At 38.3% G+C, this 19,682-nt stretch overlaps 1 protein-coding gene across 2 annotated transcripts in view; it reads right to left on the minus strand.

The window, feature by feature from the left end:
• Positions 1-19,682, minus strand: part of cep290 (centrosomal protein 290) — a 43,036-nt gene that overhangs the window by 1,553 nt on the left and 21,801 nt on the right. For both annotated transcript variants that reach the window (XM_026365328.1, XM_026365327.1), the window contains 37 exons: positions 19,415-19,577; positions 19,204-19,304; positions 19,049-19,115; positions 18,816-18,919; positions 17,942-18,017; positions 17,678-17,811; positions 16,590-16,754; positions 15,664-15,813; positions 15,450-15,565; positions 15,250-15,352; positions 14,924-15,154; positions 14,017-14,190; positions 13,814-13,925; positions 13,383-13,588; positions 12,436-12,587; positions 11,909-12,020; positions 11,296-11,751; positions 11,029-11,193; positions 10,672-10,779; positions 10,384-10,518; positions 10,037-10,306; positions 9,511-9,618; positions 8,859-9,058; positions 7,378-7,591; positions 6,858-6,995; positions 5,937-6,158; positions 5,552-5,674; positions 5,292-5,434; positions 4,925-5,080; positions 3,951-4,074; positions 2,303-2,437; positions 1,934-2,020; positions 1,658-1,822; positions 1,455-1,577; positions 827-996; positions 498-639; positions 30-103 (listed from right to left, as the gene is read on the minus strand). In XM_026365328.1, the coding sequence (XP_026221113.1) occupies positions 30-103; positions 498-639; positions 827-996; positions 1,455-1,577; positions 1,658-1,822; positions 1,934-2,020; positions 2,303-2,437; positions 3,951-4,074; positions 4,925-5,080; positions 5,292-5,434; positions 5,552-5,674; positions 5,937-6,158; positions 6,858-6,995; positions 7,378-7,591; positions 8,859-9,058; positions 9,511-9,618; positions 10,037-10,306; positions 10,384-10,518; positions 10,672-10,779; positions 11,029-11,193; positions 11,296-11,751; positions 11,909-12,020; positions 12,436-12,587; positions 13,383-13,588; positions 13,814-13,925; positions 14,017-14,190; positions 14,924-15,154; positions 15,250-15,352; positions 15,450-15,565; positions 15,664-15,813; positions 16,590-16,754; positions 17,678-17,811; positions 17,942-18,017; positions 18,816-18,919; positions 19,049-19,115; positions 19,204-19,304; positions 19,415-19,577 (5,624 nt within the window). The remainder of the gene's footprint in view (positions 1-29; positions 104-497; positions 640-826; positions 997-1,454; positions 1,578-1,657; positions 1,823-1,933; positions 2,021-2,302; positions 2,438-3,950; positions 4,075-4,924; positions 5,081-5,291; positions 5,435-5,551; positions 5,675-5,936; positions 6,159-6,857; positions 6,996-7,377; positions 7,592-8,858; positions 9,059-9,510; positions 9,619-10,036; positions 10,307-10,383; positions 10,519-10,671; positions 10,780-11,028; positions 11,194-11,295; positions 11,752-11,908; positions 12,021-12,435; positions 12,588-13,382; positions 13,589-13,813; positions 13,926-14,016; positions 14,191-14,923; positions 15,155-15,249; positions 15,353-15,449; positions 15,566-15,663; positions 15,814-16,589; positions 16,755-17,677; positions 17,812-17,941; positions 18,018-18,815; positions 18,920-19,048; positions 19,116-19,203; positions 19,305-19,414; positions 19,578-19,682) is intronic.

The following is a 19,682-nucleotide window of genomic DNA, read 5'->3' on the forward strand; positions in this document are numbered from 1 at the left end:
CTACTACTTTTATCAGTAGTTTTACGTACCTCATTGACTGGAAATCCTTTATGAATCCTGCATCACCATTTGCAGCAGTAGGAAAGCGTTTTATCATGTCAACCTAAGAAAAAATAACAATGTAAATGCATCTACACAGGTCTTTTTTTATGTTTTTGGATTACCATGACTAATAGACTTTGACTACAGAGTTTATGACTTCTGCAGAAGAGCGTTCATTCGAAGATTTATTCACTTATCAACTTGTGACTTTGCTTTCAGAATTTTGATTTGTACTGCAGGAAGGGTTAGAACCGTGGAGTTGTGAAGCTTCTGCCTTTTAGGGAGTACGAAAAGTCAGAATATGTGGATTTTACCATTATTCCTTCCATCTTTATAGAGTCCCTAATTAAAGCACAATATTAAATTAAATAACACATCTAACTACTAAGTCATACACAACTATATTATACTATAATTTAATAAATAATGTTATTAAACTGTTCTTTGACATGTACCTGATCTTCAAGTTGCCGGATGCTCATCTGAGCTCTCTCTTCGCGTTCGGTCACTTCCTTCAGCTGTTGTTTGAGTTCAGAGAGACTTGAGGTCTTGTGGGAGAGCTCCTTCTCCAGCTCCTTCATCTTATTCTCAAACATTCTGCAGATGGAAGACAAACAACCACTGGCTCACAATCTAAACTAAACGTAGCCTCAACACTTTCAATCCCCAAGAAATCTGAGCAAGGCTGCTGTAATGGAGTGTGGTAAATACGTAAGTATGTACTTTGTAGAGTTTTATATGTGTGTTTATTTGAATTTTAAGCAGAAACAAAGAGTCTGCTAACCTTGTAACCACAGATGCTTTCCAGGTTTTACTATCTGCTCCCTCTGGGATGGATTTGGATAGAGCTGCCCGGAGCCGTTGTTTGGTTTCCTCCAGTTCTGCCTCAAGCTTCTCGTTGTTCACTTCCAGACTTGTTTTTGTCACTCTCAGCCTCTCTGAAGCCTCCATTTCCTAGAACAACATGAACATGCACATCCAGGTAGGGCAACAGAGACAAAGACGTTCATTCAGTTTTATATAACAAGTGAGAAATTAATGTTCTCAAAAGGACACAAACTATTATAGGCACATTAACTCCAGTAATGCAGAGTGAATTGTAATCACCCATACACACACATACACCACCTGCTGGAACATAAATAATTTGCACTGCCATTAACATTGAGAGACACCAAATGCTTTGGATGGCATATGCTCTGAATTACCGAAGCCTGTTTTTGCTGTATTCATTTCTAACTTTTACTTATTTGTAGGATTCAAATCTTGAGTGAGTCTTTACGATTCAGAATTGAGACAGAATCTGGTTTTGGAATCTATTTACTAAATATTAAGAACTTTTACAAAATGTTAAGCAGTAGGACGTTTACTTTCAGAAAGTGTCCTCTTATGGTCTTAACGTGTGTAGTTACCCTTTTAATCTCCTTGCGGAGACGTTCATTTTCCATCACTATCTTCTCCAGTCCTTTGGTTTTAGATTCAAGTTTGGAGTTCAGCTCAGCTTCACTTCGACTCTTCAGTTTCTCGTAGTCACCCTAAAATAACAATGTTCCCTCAGTCAGCTGTAGTAAGGCAACAAATAAGTTAACACACTGACGTGTGATGATGCCACAACCTTTAGCTTTTCATTTTCTTGTTCCAAGGCAGCAACCTTGTCTTGATTTGCAGGTGCACTGGATTTCTTCAGTGTCTCATTCTCTCTCTGCACCCTCTCCACCACCTTCTTCATCAACCCGATGGTCTTTTCAAGTTCAGGTACTGTTTTACCGCTGTGACCAGCCTGATGAGCAACACAATACAACTCATGAGGGCGTTTTACCTTTATTTTTAGCTTTTAGATGGATGTAGGGTTATCGTTTAGTAATTTAGTAAGCACACTGAGTTAACTTACGCCACGTATGTGAGCCAGCTTTTTTTCCACCTCTGCCTTTTCCTTTTTCAGTGCACTGCACATCTCCTTCAGATCTGCAACTTGGTTCTGTGGAAAAAATAAGGAAGAAACTAGGTAATATCAAGTTATCATTAGAATTTAGTTACTTTTTAATATTATTTTAAAAGTTGTAAATGCTGTTTCTCAAAGCATCAGTTGTCTTTAATCATTGACGGGTCATATTGACAGGTCTACATTTTAAAACCATAGTTTGACATTTTGAGATACATGTTATTAGTTTTGTTTTGCAGATAATAAGATAAGACTGATGCAGAAAGTATGAAGCTACAGGTGTTAAAAAAAAAAAAAAAAAAAAAAGGGTTTGCTCACCTTGAGTCTTGGCAAGTCTTTGTTGGTCTGCTCCTGCTGAAATCGCAGCTCCAGATTCTCAGAGGCCAGCTTGAGATTTTCTTTTTGGAGGTCCTGATCCCTCTGTGAGGGAATGCCTGAGCCTTGACCCGATGTCTAGAAGAAAGCAGATATGAAATGAGGAAATGAATGGAAAGATGCTAATTATTAGAACTGCTGTGGAGGAAAACACTGCATTTTCTCTAACAAAAACTCTATAGATGATTAAATAAATGGCCTTGTTTTTTGGCCATGGAACAGTTTCTACCTACACATGGCCACAGAAACCTTTATGAAGGAGTATGAACTGGGAGGAAAACACCAACTTACTAACACAGCCAATTACTCCTTAGTTTTAATGTCTTGACTTTCGCGTTAACACTACTGCAATGCTATCACGGCGCTATCACGGCACTATCACTTCAGGGACTACAGACGCCTGGAGTACCTTCAGTTTTCTACGACATCTGCTTCCGTGTTTTTCTACACGCTCATCCCTTTTTGATCTTGTCGACTTCTCAGGGTCTTTGCACTGTGTGGTGCTGGGATCCACATCTGGTTCTGCTACACAGGATTGTTTGAGATTATCGTCCACTGGTGCCCCGTGTGTAGTCTCAACTTCTTTATCTTTCAGCTCAACTGGTCCCTCAGCCTCTCCTGGCTTTGCTGTCTCGATTCCCACATAATGATCATCATCATCATCATCTGTATCTCCACCATCTAAATCACCAATACCTTCATTATTCCTTGTTTCATTGCCCGTCACTGATGTGGCTGGCTCAGAGGATGAAATAGCTGATCCTGGTGCTGGTCTTTCTGATGGATCATCAGGCTCTGGCTCACTTTCCTTCGTGGTCGGTTGTTGCATAAGCACAGTGTTTTGTTCCCGTTCTTCAACCACATAAAGATCATTAGCACATGTGATGTCTTGTGTATTTTCTACATGATCTGCTTCTGTTTGTGTTTTAGCTTTAACATGCTCAGTGTCCTCTTCTCCCATCCCATCAGTTCTGTCAGCTGCTGTGTTTTCTGTCATATCAGGGCTCAGTCGCCCTTGTTCAATGCAAACATCCTCTGCTCCGATAAAGACGGTTTGAGTTTCTTTGTCTGTCTGGTTTTGCCTCGTCTTCCCCTGATGGTCAGCAGAGTCTTCAAGAGCGTCAGGGCTTCTTGCACGGAAGGGTCCAGAGTCCACAACATCAAATGTGACAGAGCAAATCCCTCTCAAAGCCACGGAGGGGGGGCTTTTTATCTTCACAGGCAATGAATCAAATTAAGTCCAGCAAAGAAGAATGTACACCAAGAAAAGAAAGAATGATGAAAAGAGAGTAAAAGAAAACATCGGATTCTTTATCTAGAACAGGGCTACATGTACAGGAGGAGGGAAAATGTTTTGTTCACTGTACACTGCTAACAGCTTCCTGTACGTCATTGTCGTCTAAATATAACTGACTAGAACCAATTACTGCTTCTGTTTCCTAATAGGTTGTTTAGTTTATACATTTTTGTAAAAGATGTGACTACATGTTGGTCTGTGAGTTGTAAGTATAAGTATAAAAAATCCCAGCATCATTCCTCATCCTCACGAGTGTGAGGAATGATTACGGTATGTATGTTGATAAGCACTTACAGAGGGTCTTGATGGAGGCTCTTTGGACATCTGGCTCTCCAAGTTTTGTACTCGCTCCTCCAGGTAGTGGTTCCTCAATGTCAGATTCTCCATGGCATCATCACGAGGTAAAGCCTGGTGCTCCCTGCAAGTTCAAATTGTAATGTCTGTCTGGATTTTATGGCCCTGTAATCAGCTTCAGCTACAACAAGCTTACATTGAGCTTCTTGTGCAGAAATGTAAGATAACTATTCATTTTGTAAAGTGCGTTGTATTACTTCTCGATCTTTATGTATTGATATACTTGTATAATACCATATTTAATTAACAAAGAAAACGGATTACCAAAAAGTGTTCAAAATAATTTAGCTAACTCAATTTTTCAAGTGAAAGGTATTTAATTTATGTATAAAAAACACAGGTTCAAGCTTTGCCAAAGAAGATGAAAGGTTTTGTGAAAATTAAACGAGACCAGGATAACTTTCTTTGGATCAGATGGGGTCAGATGAAGTCCAGGATGTTTGGTATGGACCTGACCAGGACTTTCGCAATGGCTGCACAGTGCTGACTGTGAAACATGCAAGTGAGAATGTGCTGATAAAGGGCTGCATGCGTGCCAGGGTGTAGGAGGGATGACATTTACAGATAGCTTAAGTTTTTAGAAGTATATCAAAACAGAAGATACAGTAGCAAAAGCCTCCAACAAAAACAGCAGAAAATACTAAATTAAATGGACAGGATTGGTTCTCACTTCAGTTTCATACAGTATGTAAAAAAACACGCCCCCTGTTCATCTATGTGTTTTTCTAAGTGAAAATAAAGGTTATACACCATAAATTATAAATCTATAACTATATACAAAGATCTGGAAGTTGAGTTATGGCTACAAGTTCCAGATAACTTCACCGACATATATGCAAGGAAGGTGAATCTTCATGCATATCTAAAGGAAGCCACAAAATTAAAACTAGGGCAAATTAAACAATGATACGTACTTAATGGTGAGAATCTGTGTCTCCAGGTCAGAGTTCTTTTTCTGCAGCTCCTCAATCTCCTTTTCCATTTCAGTAGATCGCACACCTACCACCTGATCAGCAGTCACACCTCGAGCCTTCAGTTTCTTCTGAAGTGCACTCTTCTCTTGCTCCAGTCTGCATACACAATAAAATACAGAAAGGAAATGCTACAATGACACCTTGGGAAAGGTTTTTCAACATTAAAAAAACATAAAATTGGTTCCATGGTCTTGTTTTTCTAATTTCTAAAACTTTATGTTGTCATTTGTTACCAACTGCAGCTCTAAGTCACATTTACAAAGACCATGAAGGAAGAATAAATGTCCAGCATGATGTATTTACTAACCTGCCATAAAGATCTTTAAGAGTGCTGAGCTGTTTTGACAAGGATTCTTTCTCTCGTTCTTTTTCTTTCAGGGAATTCTTCACCTTTTCCATCCTGGCCTGCCATTTCTTACCCTCCTCCCACCGCACAATTTCTTCTTTTGTCTACAGGACACAAGTTGTACATCCATTGAACATGCAGCTAATGGTAATAGTGGTACTAGCAATAATGTACTAAAACGTCCGTAATATAAGTTGTGTTGACAAAACTGATGATCAGACCTTTCCATGATCTTCTTTGACATTTTTTACTTCTGCTTTTCTCTCCAAGTCAGATTCAAGCCTCTGGATCTTCTTCTGTAGATGCTCAATGGTTGACCCCTTCCCGTCTGGTTGTAGCTGATTCTAACATCCAAAAACAGAGAAACATAATTCATATTTTTCACAGAAAGGGCACAGTGGAACCAGAAGGACGTGATTAACTAAATTAAATGATGTTATGCTGATAGTGGCTGTGTCATGTGGTTAAGCATCACTCTACTGTATTTACAGTATGTAATAAAAACAGCAAGAACACATTCAATTCACATCCAAGTCAAACCAACCTGCTTGCCCTCTCACAACCTATTACTCAGTATGTAACTCCAAACTCTTTAGAGATACTAACCTGAAGGGTACTGCTGAGCCTCTTGATTTGCTGCCTGAGCTCCTGGATTTCCTGCTCCCTCTCCTCCTTTTCTGCCTGTAGGCGTCCCAGCAGTTTCTGACTCCTCTGAAGATCCTGGTTCAGACTGTCCACTTGCTCTTTTAGGCCGTTCTCTCGGCTTCTGGCCACTTTGGCAGACTCTTTTGCAGCTTGAAGTTCTTCATTGAGTTCTTGTACCCGCCCCTTTGGAGAGTCTTTTCAAGTTAAAATCTGCTGATGTTGTATAGTTTTCTTAACTGCATTGATGCACCTACATTATTCCCTCTGCCATAACACTCCTTTAATTTCCAAAAATAATGAAAATTACACCAATAAGTCACAAATATTATCAACAAACATTCCTTTCTAAACAGCATCTGCCAAACAAAATATTGTGCCCATGTGTTCTAGGGAATTATCTTGTTTTCATTGTAGTTGTGGTCTTTATTTTAAAGATGTATGTGCCAATTGAAAACAAAATGTCATTGGGGCAAATAAAAATATACACAGACTACAGAGCATATATTTTTCAACTTGGGGAAAATATGACACATTTTTCTGACCTTGCATATCTGACTGAGAATCCAACGGGGTGTCAGTGAATGAAACAAATAAGGTATAGTTGGACTGTAGTTGCAACATGGCAAACAGCAGTGCGTGCAAAAAGGCTGGCATATGGTACGTGTTCATCAACTTCACCATATGGTTAAACTTCTATCCTGATACTTGATGCAGTATGAATGCAATACAGGTTGCTGACAAATATACAGACACATATTTACGTTGGATTATGGAGTTCCTTCATTTTATGTTTGTGTAATCTAAATCCTCCTTTAAGTGATATTTAGCTTTTAATAATGACAATAATGAAATAAGAATGTTGTGATGATGAAGGATTCTCACCTTTAGCTCTTTAGTGTGTCTGTCAATCAACATCTGTACATTGAGACTTTCTTCTTTTTGTGCAGCGCTTGCTATTACTTGCTGCTCTGCAGCAGATGTCATCTCTGCTCGAAGCTCCAACAGAGCTTTACTAAGAGCCTGACAAGACAGAGATCAGACAGTTTAGACAGAGACAGATTTCATTTCAGTTAATATTGTTTTCATGTGAACAATTACAGAACTTAAAAAATAAAAAAGTGAAAAATAGTTACTATATCCTTAAAAATACATTTTTTCCAAGACCTCCTGTTTGTTAACTACAGGACTGAAAAGCAATATTTGTTCAGTTTCATTAACACTGGGTGAATATTAGACAAACTTTTAGTTTTCCAGGCTTTCAGTCCAAGACACTCGATCGAGATTCATTTTAACTAATCATTTACAGATCAGTCCACCTGGCATCAACATATTTGACCAGAAAAGAAACAGAAGCACTAAAGGGAAACATAGCTTTTCAGCATTTAGCTGAAGAAAGAACAACCTTGAGCTGTTTCTCTTTCTGGGTGAGTTGTGTTTTGAGTCGTTCAACCAGGTTTTTCATAGTGTTGCTCGGGGAGCGGATGTTAGCCTCCTTCTGGACCTCCAGCTCAGTTCTTAGGTAGTTCATCTCCTTCTCCATTTGGGTAATCTGGCTTCTCAGATCATCAGTCTCACCAGTCAGAGCCTTCATCTGGGCAGCATGGTACTCTTCAAGCCTGCAACAAATCCTCACTGTTAGTTTAATAAAACCTTTCTTAGCCAATGTTAAGATTTATACACTTTCAAGTATTCTTCTACAATATCACCACAATGTGTTTCACAGGGTTTGACTTTCTCTGACTGGTAAGAAGGGGGTGTTCTTTGGAAGTACCTCTCTGCATTAAGGAGAGGTAATTATGGAGCATATCTTTTAAAAATATGTATAAAAAGGTACATAATATTACATTGATGCTACAGAGAATTAAACCAAGGATCAATAAGGATTTATGGACAAGCAGTTAAGAAAATGGATGGCTGGATGAACATATTTGAATATGTATTAGTAAAAAAACGCTGATATACATAATCAATTGTTTATAAGGTGCCCATATTCACACAATGTAATTCAATATAATTGGAGATGTGTAAAATATATTTGAATGATTTGTCCAGTCCCACTCATGTTATAAGTAGGTAAATAGGTGTCCTAATGTGAGAGGTACACAAAGTTTCCAATGTACTACCGAACTCTTAAAAGCCCACTTTAATCTGCTTTGCTTTAGCTGCTTATTAATTAAACTTTTAACCCCTTAAGTCACCTTACTCATCTAATCACTGCCTGACATTAGCAGCTTGATTGAAGCTATATAGTGTTTGCAACAAGTGGAATTTTCCATACACAAAAAAAGAATATGTATTCTTGTACTAAATCTATTCTATGTATACTTTGTTAAAAGAAAACAAAAATGTTTTCTCCGTAAACAATTTAAACCTTTGAATGTCGATATTTGAGATACTGTAAGAGTATTTAAGGTCTGAACTTTTTAAAGAAAAGGCATGAAGGATACTTTGTGGAGAGCGCTGAACTGTGCCCTGGCACTGACCCTGCTGCTTTGTACATCATGTCCCGTGTATTACTACAGCTTTTCACACCATAGACATAATCCTGGCTGAAATCCCTGGTAGTCTGGGTCTAAACGGGATGGATGTCACATTCTTGTTCAGCTAAACTGACTTTTGCAAAACTCGTGGTTCAGTTGTTTATGAAGTTGCAGAGTAAAATACCAACACCTACAAAGTTTACTATCAATAATGCAATGCAATTTAACAGTTTTCCTGTCAACACTGAATATACATATTTTTAGTCAGCTGTTAAAAGCCTTTGTATTTGTTGCTTATAATGTTTTTATCATTGCTGTGTTGATTAAAAGAAACAAACAATTCTGATCTTGCTCTAACTTTAATTAGTAGACCACTAAGTTAATTTTAAAAAGTGATAATCACTTTGACATCTCGTCAGTGTGTTTGGTAGCCTGTGTCTCCATGGCAGTTCTGTGTCGCTCCAGCTCAGCAGTGGTCAGCGTCAGCTTCTCTGTGACGGAGGAGAGTGAGATGTCCTGTTCTGCTACTGTCTGCTCTAACTCAGCCAGACGCTCCAGATGCTTGGACGTCGGCATTTTAATAGCGGGCTTTTTCATCAGTTCCTGAAAAACAAAAAGCAAGGGGATAAAACACAGCACTTATTGATGCTTCATCAAAGCACAGCTTGAAATTTAACGCAGCATTCATTAAGCCTCAAGACTTAATGACTCTCTGGACTAAATTACGCTTTCCCATTAAACACTGGCAGATTGTAACTGGCACATAGGACTTAATTGTATTCAAAAGTGAAATCTATAAATGATAAAATTAGTCTGATATCATGAGACTAGATTTCCACCAATGTTGCCGTGAGCCTTACAGAGCATCTCAGGTGGTGTTTCTGCAGTGTGTTGTAGATGTACAGATGACTTAAGCCTCAAGTCTATTTTCTTTCAGTGTACTGTAATAATTCTGTAGTATTCAACAAACCTGTTGTTAGAGCTCTGCTAATATTCTGCTCACTCTATTCCTTATGTGCAAAAAGTTCACATTGGAGACATGGACACATGCATACCATTGCTGTCTGTTTGAAGCGGTCCAGGGAAGTGTCTGTGAGGCAGTCCAGCTTCTGATGCAGCATTCTGAGCTCCTCCTGGTGTCTCGTTATCATCTCCTCTTGATCCTGAGATCAGTAAAGTGTAGTTAAAATGGAACAGAGTAATCCTTTGAATATAAAATGTTTACCCGTATTTTATTTTCCCAAGTACTATAATTCAGGATAATTAAGGAACCTGTCCTTTACTAGTTTTTGTTTTTCATGTAAACTTAGTTATGTGACTTACATTACATTTCAAGGTGCTTGACATTTAACAGTTAATATAATATTTGCTGTAATATCAAATGTTTTACTTGTAATGCAGGATTTCTACACTGTCGTAAGAACACTAAAAAAAGTACAGGATCTGAAAACCTCTTTCATACCTGGCTTAAACTTGACTTAAGTAACACATATTTAACTTAAGCAAAGATTTCTAATGCACACAGTATAAATATGTTAAGAATAATATGTGTATGCAGTATTTCTTTCTGTATCACTGTACCTGTCTGGCGTAAGCCAACTGATTATGATATTTTTTTAGCATGTCTTCTTTTTTGTCAAGTCGACCTTGGAGGTCTTTGATGGTCTGGTGAGCCAGTTTGAGGGCGGGCTGACTGCCTGACTGACCCTCTTCGTGCTTAGCAAGGTCAGCTAGTAGGCGTTCTCTGTTGGCAGAAGCTGGGAGCCGAAGACGCAGTTCATTGATCACTTTATCCCTGGATACGATGTTCTGTTCTGCCTTCCATAGAGCTGCTTCTTTCTCTTTTAACTTCTGCAGGTGAAGGAGAATTCAAATAATCTGGATTGTGTTCAATTTAAAGGAAAAAATATAAAAAAAGGACTGAATACCTCATCCAAGCTTTTGCAGGTGGCCTTTGTGTCTAAGATTGTGTGGACATGCTCTCTGATTTTTCCCAAAGCAAACTCTAACTGATGAGCAAGTGGTAGACTTGGGTCTGGCAGGGAGCCTGTTCCTTCCTCAAACTGAAAAATGAAAATGTAAATATTTTTAAAAAATAATTAACTGAACACGAAAACTAATCCTAGCCTAGATGAACAAATTTGCAAACTGAAAAAAGAGCTGAAAAATGTTTACTTGGTAAATGTAAATGTTTACAATGGTTATAAACAGTTTACCTTTTCCACACCGCTCACAATTTCATCCTGGTGCTTCTCATACTGTTCTAGTTGGCGTTCCAGCTCCACCTCTCGCTGATCCCATGCAAGTTGGCGCTCTTCTTGAAGCTTTACATGACAAAGGGAATAGTTTTCATCATCAACAAGAATACTACTGATTTACTTCTTTATTATGCACTTCATAACAAGCGAGATAGTTAAAATTGTGATATCATTCAACAATAATACTTTTTATTAACCTGTTTTGTGTTTGTCTATTTATTTTAAAACAACAAAGAACACGTCTGTGATTTTGTATTATTATTAGCACATTCTGAGTGTGTACGATATCGATATCCCCAGAAGTTATTATCTCACTGTGTGTTGCTGCACAATATCCTCTTCCAGCTTGCGGATGGTTCGCTCCTGCTCTTCCACCAGGTTCTTAAGATGCCTGATCTCCTCCCTCTGTACCACCAGCTCCCTACCTTTCCGCAGCTCCTGCAGATGAGCTTCTTCCAGCTTCTTGTGCCACTCTGTTACCTGTTTAAAGTTACACACAGCAGAGTGTTTTTCAGCAATTGTACCATATGAGTTGTGGACAAGATGTGGAAGTGTTTTTATATGTCAGTTAAGCACAGTGACCTTCTTGGCCCCTTTCACATCCTTCAGTGTTGAAATGAGCTCCTCCAGACCTCGAAGTCTCAGTTCCAGTTCTTCTGCCCTCCCCTCTGCCCTCCTCCTCTCTTCCTCTGCCTTCTTCTTCTCCTCTTGGGCTTTTGCTCTGTCCTCTTGGAGGCTGACCATAGCCACAGAGAATTTTTCCTGCTGCGGAAGCGGCAGAGCTCCAGCAAACTGTCTACGGAGTGACTGAATGGTCTGACGTAGGTGCTTAGAGCGATTTCTGCCCTCCTGGCGGGTGAGGAACAGAGTGCGCTCACAGGCATCTAGTCGTTGTTCTGAACGCAGCTTGTAGGCTTCCAACTGTTGGATGTTAGAGGTGGAAACCTCCAGTTTGCCCAAAGCAGCTGACTCACTGAGCTGAAGAGCCACAATGTGCTGATGGAGCTTTGCAATGAGGGCCTTCTCATCTGACTGTGACTAATAGAAAGAGAAAACTGTGATGAAACACATGTATTTATACCCTTATTTATACCCAACTCCCAATGTATATTATAAAGCTCAAGACTTTAACAGTAGAACAGGAACAAGAAAAGGTAAACCAAAGTTCAACAAAGGTTAATAACATAATTTCTACCTGGTAGTCCAATATTTGCTTCCTCAAAGCTTCTGCTTCCTTCTCCTTGTACTGTTGTCTGGCCTGTAGAGCTGACACCTGCATCATGGCAACATCACACACCTCTTGAAGTCTTTAAAAGGAAAAGTGACATTTGTTACACTTTTTAAGCAGTGTATTTATTTAAGCAGTATATATACACTTTTAAATGCAACATTTAAAAGTGTCATAAATAAAAATTTTTAAATTATTTAACAAGGGATTTTATAAAAAACAGATGTCAGCAGTTCTGTTTTTCCCATTGTGACTAGCACAAGCTTATTTTTCAACGCAGAGAGCTGTGCATGCTCACAAAATGTGAGAACACATGAATAACTTCCTCGTGACAGTTTCATGAACACATTAATTATTGATTACATATAAAAACATAGATGCTTATATAATTTAGGTCCACTGTTATTCTGGGATTGTAAATGCAGTTTGTAACAATACGCATATTTTGTAAGAACCTTAATGATAAATCTCTGCCTGCACTTTGTCAAACATACTTAGAAACCTCGATCCGAAGTTCGGCATCGGTCTTCTCCAACTGTGTAATTCTGGCTCTGTCAGCATCGCTAACAGCTTTGCTGATGCTGTCTGCCAGCTCATCTCTCAACTCTCGTTCCACCCTCTGTGCCTCTGCATTCATCTTGGTTAACTGATGAGAAACATATCCATCACTGACGGGTCATGAACCAAAATGCTAAGATAGTGAAATAAAATAAAAAACAACAACCTTTGCACACAGGATCTGCAGAACATATAAGGAGATTTACACACTCACAAATTAATTGACTTCTCTACTGAAAGACTGTATGTCTGTCTAATGATCTAAATGAAAAATTATTAAAACCCCAATTTCAGTAAAGTTGGCACACTGTAAAATCCACATTAAAACAAAATGCAATGATTTGCAAATCTCATGAACCCAATGAACATTTTGCAACTATTTAGTTTAATTGGCAACAGGTCAGTAACACGATCGAGTGTGAAAACAGCAAAAGGTCTGCAGTCCAGACCTTACAACGGAAATATGTGGTGTACCTTGAAATGCAAAATATGACTCTCTGTCATATTTTGCATTTCAAGATACACAAAGGACTGTTGAGCCGCTAGAATTCTGTATGAGGTAAGACTGAGACCACATTCCTCTCCCAAAACTCTAGCAACTGATCTCCTTAGTTCCCAGATGTTTACATACAGTTGTTAAAAGACGGGCATGCGAAATTGTTTAACATGGCCCGGTCCCAACTGTTTAGAAACATCAATTTCGGCCCTCAATTAAAAAATTTCCTTCAGAACGTTTTTCATTAATTTTAAACATTCCCTGTGTTCTGTTCGTTTATGTAGATTTTAGAGGGTGACAACGTTTTTGGAATTGGGGAGATAAAACAACATACAACACATCTCAGGTATGTGAGAGAAGAACTTTCTGTATTTAATGACTTCTTACCTCTGCAAACTTGGACTCTAGCTCTAAGTTGCGCTCCTCCACCTGCCTGAGGGAGTTCCTTATGTGTTCATACATTTTGTGGGCATGCTCAGCTCTCTGCCTCTCATTTAGCTCCTTCATCTCTAGAGTGGTGATTCGTCTAGCAGCTGTTACCATCTCATTGTTGGCCAATGCCTTGTCTGCCTTATCCATGCTACTTTCACCTCCTAATATTAAGGAAAATGCAACTTTGGATGAGAATTTGACATCAACAGTTGTACACAAAAAATAGAAAGAAGTTAAGTCATACATATTAGCATTGGTACAGGTTTTGATGTCTCAACGAGTAGCTAGTAGAAACCGGGAATCGAACCACTAACCCAGAAAAGCTACTGCCTCCCAATAATGAAAGTTTTGTAAAAAATGTAAAATAAGTGCTGATGTTAGTTTACCAATTGCATTGATTTGTTCCCATGCCTGCTCTAAAGTATTTAGTTTTTCCTTTGTGATCTCCAGTTCTTTAGTCAGGGCAGAGATTTGACCCCGTAGAGACTCATTCTCACTCTGAGAAACAGGAAAAAAGACAGAAACATCTTATAGTCAGTCAAAAAATGAAGATCTGTATATTTGAGGTGTTATGAAAATGTGTTATTACCTCCAAATGTTCGAGGTTGGTGGTTCTTTGTACGAGGCGGCTATCCCTCTGCAGCATGTCTCTGTATTTGACTGTCAGCTCTGTGTACTGTTTATTAGCCCTTTCCAGGTCTGATAAGGGGACACTATCATCCAAGGCCTTCTGCAGTGCTGCTATCTTATATGCAGCCATTTCCTAAAGACAAAACAAAAAGGTGGCACCGTTAAAAGAGCATTGCCTATAATAATATTGCCCAACAACAAACTGAATTTTAACGTGATTTTTTTAAAAAAAGTAAATTACAGTATTTGGGAGCCTAGATGCTTGGCCAAAGCTTCGCACAATGCCTACAGCGTTTTCAGGAGACCCTCTTTACCTTCTGTGTTTACCTTTGGTTGGATTCAATCACGAGTCATTAAAATTATTTCTGCTAAACATTTAATAAATTGCAGCTGGTTCTATTCCTTAACTCAGTCAACATTCTAACTGGAGACAGCATTTCTCAAATCTCTATAGTTAAGATAGTGACTAAAATATCTGACCAGTTTTTACAATGACAATAATACTGTATCTCATAAATGTATGAGAATAAGATGCAGGCTAATAAATTCAAAGAATTGTATACAACAGTATAGTAGTGTCTTTCCCATTAGCTTTATATATACAAAAATAGGATCAGCCAGGCCACTTGTTTTTTGGGCATGCATTTTGCACTTTTTTGTTTGTTTCTCAGTGTATATTCCTTCAGCCACTCAAAGAAATACAGGCAATATTTATTCAGACAGGTGTAACATTAAAAGTATTTACTATTTTTACACTGAATTTAACAAGACTGGCCAGATCTGGCTAATTTGCTCTGGAAAACCAATAAAGTAATTGGTTTACTAGACATTTGGTTGGTGGACTTTGACCGTGTATTTCTCTATACCTTGTATCTCTGCAGGTATCCTATCTTCTGAATGACAGAAGCCTGCATCTGATTGCTTTCATCCCTCAACTTGCTGTTCTCCTTACGGAGGTGCTGTTCCTGCTCCAGCAAGGTGGTGTAGCGCCGTGTCAGTTTCTTCTCGTTAACTTTGAGCACTGTCAGCTTGCGGAATGTTTCACTCAACTGCCTTCTGATTTCCTCTGGATCTTTCTGAAGTTTGTCTATCATTTCCTGATGAGTGAAATGGGTAAATGCAGATACCAAATGTTAGAGCCCAGATCATTCTCTAAGGCCATTTGTTTTAAACATTTATTTGTTTGACTTACATTGAACTCTTGTATTTTAATAGCATCAATCTGCTTTTCCTCCTCCAGCTTGATCTTTGTCTCTGTAAATTTCTCTTTCTCTTTTTGCCATTCTGCCTTTTCACTTGCAATAAAACACACAAAAAGAGTTTCACAATTTGCAATTTAGGTTCTAAGCTTGCTATAACATGCAAGGAAATACCTGTTAATACCTAACCCACCTTATATATTCTTTATAAAGTAGTCCCTGTTGGTGGCTGATAACAGCAAACTTGTCTTTGTACTCTTCCAGTGTTTCCACAAGTTTCTTGTTTGTTTCCTCCTTGTTTTTCAGTTCCTAATTAATATGGGTGTTATAAATGTTTAATTTATAGTCATGACACAGAGTATAATTGATTTATTGTTATTTCCATCTTAAACAAAATTCCTCCTGACCTGAAGAAGCCGAACAACGTATTCATTCAGGGAACTGATGACCTCCGAGCTGCTGGGCTCCAGGAACTTAGGAAGAGTCAGGCGTTGGAGGACAACTCTACTGCTGCCTGACTTGTTGAGGGCCTCCAATTCACCTTCCAACTGGCTCACCTGACAGGCACAGATAAAGAAAATCACAAGTACAGCCTGGCAGCCATACATTCTTTCCTTAATACCAACCTCAGCATCAGTAAAAGTGTAATTTGCTCATCAAAATAGTTCCTACGTTTTCTTCTGGTAACAGATGCTTATTCACAATACTTCTCAACAATAGAACGCCATTAAACCAAACTGCCCTTTACGTAAGGACAAAAGTGATCAAAGTGAGATTATGATCAGATGAGTCACTTCAATGTAAATGTGGTTCAAACAAAGACAGGAAATATAATAAAAAAGAAAATTACAAAATAATATATGATTCCAGCCAAGACCACATTTAAAAAAAAAAGTTACATAATAAAAGTGGTTTAATAGAATAAAAGTGAATATAAACATGGGTTATGTTAGCGGTCTTAAAACAAAGGCTTTTATATAAAAACACCACATTACCATTTAAAATCAGGGATCTAAAAACCATCTGGCTGGTTGTGTTCTAGGAAACACAGTTTCTGTTAAACACTGTTTGTCAGAAAGTTGAATCAGATTAAACACTAAAGTAAACTGAAAAGCTGAGACACAAATGTGTTTACTTCTGTCTTGTTATAGAAAACAAAAGCAACACATGTCAAAAGCAGAAGAGAACTGAATGTTCCACACATGATAATTACCGTCAGAGAGCAAAAAACTAACAAAAAATGAATAAATAAAAAAGTTAATGTATCAAAATTAGGAAAACGACAAAGTTGTCCCTCATATCTTTATCTCAGCATGATGTGATCTACATGTACCTTTTCATTGGCTCTGGAAAGCTGGCTGAAGTTGCTGGTTGCTTCCTCACGGGCCAGTTTCAGTTCCTGCCTCAGTTCTTCATTTCTCCCTAAGAGCTGGTGTATTTGGGACCTGAGGTGCAGAGGTGACTCTGACTCTGTACTCATGTTGTTGGCATCTACAACCTGTGATATGTGGGGGAACACAAGTATATTAAAACATTTGAAATGTGTCTTGTCAGTCAGTGTAACAAGTCCTCCATCATATTACCTTTCTAGAACAACCATTTACCACACACATTTAAATTAAAATACATTTACTTTTTTGTTCAAACACTGCTGACAGTCAATATCATGTAATACTATGGTTGTTTTTCAGCTTGAACCTGATACTTCCTGCTACTCCCTCTTGTCCTGGACATGTCTGATACCAAGTCCTGCAGCGTGACATCAAGGCCAAACACACATCTTCAGCTTCATGCTGGTCAACAGCATGGCACAAGCCGTCAAAACTCTGACTCCAATAACCTTCTTCTGGCTCACCGTATTTGTTGATCAAGTTGCCATGACACAAACTACGTCCTTCCTCAACCGACAAAAGAAAAGTAAATGCCTAGGAGGGAGTCTGCCCATTGTTTTCAGCAGAGCAAATCTAATTGTAAGGGCATGCATATAGATAGATAGATCGATAGATCGATAGGTAGATAGATAGATAGATAGATAGATATCTATCTATCTATCTATCTATCTATGTGTATATCTCTAGTGTAACAGCTTTAATCTCTCCTTCTACTGCTGTTAACAGACTATTTTGCTACCTAGACAGCTAGCGAGATGTACTCAGCATGCTGTTGAATATTGTAATTTTGTGAACATACTATTTTTATTGTTATAAACAGCTTTTTTGCCCTGTTAAAGCAGATAAATGTAAGTAATGAATTGTTGTGTTACAAAGTTATAACAGTGAGTAGGAAGGACAGAGACAGGCAAATTTTTTCCCTTCTTCACACGGGCTGAACAACACTATATTATATATTTCAAAACACCACTGTGGCATAACATTATACTTAAGACAATCTTCACAAATTTGGTGAAATGAAGATACTTCCATTTCTCAACTTTTCCAGACTGGCAATATTGATGGCAGTTCCAGATGGAGCAGCCTCTTGATTAATCCTCATAGCTTGAAGAACATCTTTCAGTGCAGCCTCCAAATCACTTTTCACTTTTGACAGTTCTTCCACTATAAATGAACATACAAAAGGAACAATGTCATTAAAGCTGTGGCCTGAGGTATTTAATGTTTGACAGCTTTTAACAGATAAACAAGCAAATTACCAAGGCTTATAGGACTGACCCAAGTGTTTACTTACATTTTACTTGAAACTGGGTTTTATGAAGTTCTAGCTCTCTTTCCTTATTGCTCAGTTCTTTTTCTAGCTGCTCATTCTGCAAATACAAATTAAATTAAATCACTGAGAAGATTACAAAAATGAATGAATGGATGGATGGATAGGTGGATAGCTATCCACTGTCTGAATATAGTCGTTGTACAGAGTGATGGCTGTTGGCAGTAATGACTTCCTGTACCTTTCCTAATCAAAATGATAACATGAATTAGAACTCAACCACATAGTTAATCATTCGCTTTGTTACTCTGCATTCAAATTCAGCAGAATTTGAATGCAGAGTAAGGATAAGGATAGTAAGGATATTTCAATTGTTTCACAATAAGAAAAAAAAATACTTTTAGACTTTATTTTCCTAATAGGTCTGCCTATACTTTAAACTTTTGAGTGTGCAACACAAGTCATCTAAAGCTGATAAAGCGGATATCAGTGTTTTATTTCATAGTGTCCTACTGAGAGCAGTATAAATAACAAATTTGCAGTACAGTACTTTGTCACATGACATTGGCTTCCAAAGACATACATCAGGCATTCCTGTTAAATTAGAACAATTCCATCCACTACTCCTTACCACTCTTAATTACTGCCATCATTTTTCCACTGCTCTCTCAACTACTCTTGATATATTATTTTGTTTTTGCTCGTGTGTGCATCACGACACTAAGGCTCTCTCAAAATATTGTTCGTTCATCATTGCTAACTAATGTTGTTAAATAGAAATGACGCTCAGCACTAAAGAAGATTTAATTATGTGGCTTAATTAGGAATTCGAAGCTCTTCAAAAAAAATAGGCTTTGATTGAAGATGCATGAAATAACGTCATTAGCCAGAAGCTTACCTTTCGTCTGATCTCTTCATCTGTGTAAGTGCTGCTCTGTTCAAAAGACACAGTTCTGCTAGGCCTCATGCCCTCCTCCAGCAGCAAGCTCAACTGTGGGTTACCTACAGAAACAGCCAGTTGGTAAGAATGACGTAACTCGACCCTTTGACTTCCTCTCTTAAGAGAAAAACATGTCAAAACAATGCTAATATTGTAATCGGTGGAATTGAATTCCATCAATACTGTATCACCTCTTTCCTTCACCATGAGTCTGATTTGTTTCTTTAGCTCCAGTCTTTCCTCTTCAAGCCGCTCAATCTACCAAGAAATTATGCAGTGAGGCGAGAAAAGCTCAGAAATCAGTGATTATAAAAGCGGCCTTTTAACCTCTGTAATCCCACTGTACCTCTTTGGTGAGAACTTGGTTTTCTGCTTTGTACTGGCGCTGTTTAAGATCTTTGGCTCGCCTAAATTCTGTCAAATCCACTTCCTGCTTTGGTGCCAGACCTTTGGAGACATGAAAATAAAAATAAAATTAATTTTACTGCATTAGGTCAGTCGATGTTGTCTACGTACACTGGAAGATGGGAACAGTGAATAATAAAAAAAAATCTGACCTAGTTTTTCTCGGAAACCTTCATTTTCATCCATGAGGTCATTGATTCTCATCTCAAGCTGGTTGATCTCTTTGGTCATGGCCTCTGCCTCACGATCTCTCACTCTAATTTGATTTTTACACTCTTTGATCTCTGCAATGGCTGCTTCCAGGCCATAAATGCCCTGTAATACAGAAGCAGAGTTTATTCTGCTTTCTTTATTTCCTTGTTTTCCAACTCGTACGCCTTTTTGGCAAAATCAGGGTGTGATTAGATATGATGAAAGACA

This window comes from Anabas testudineus, chromosome 6 (assembly GCF_900324465.2).
Source record: "Anabas testudineus chromosome 6, fAnaTes1.2, whole genome shotgun sequence".
NCBI lineage: Eukaryota > Metazoa > Chordata > Actinopteri > Anabantiformes > Anabantidae > Anabas > Anabas testudineus.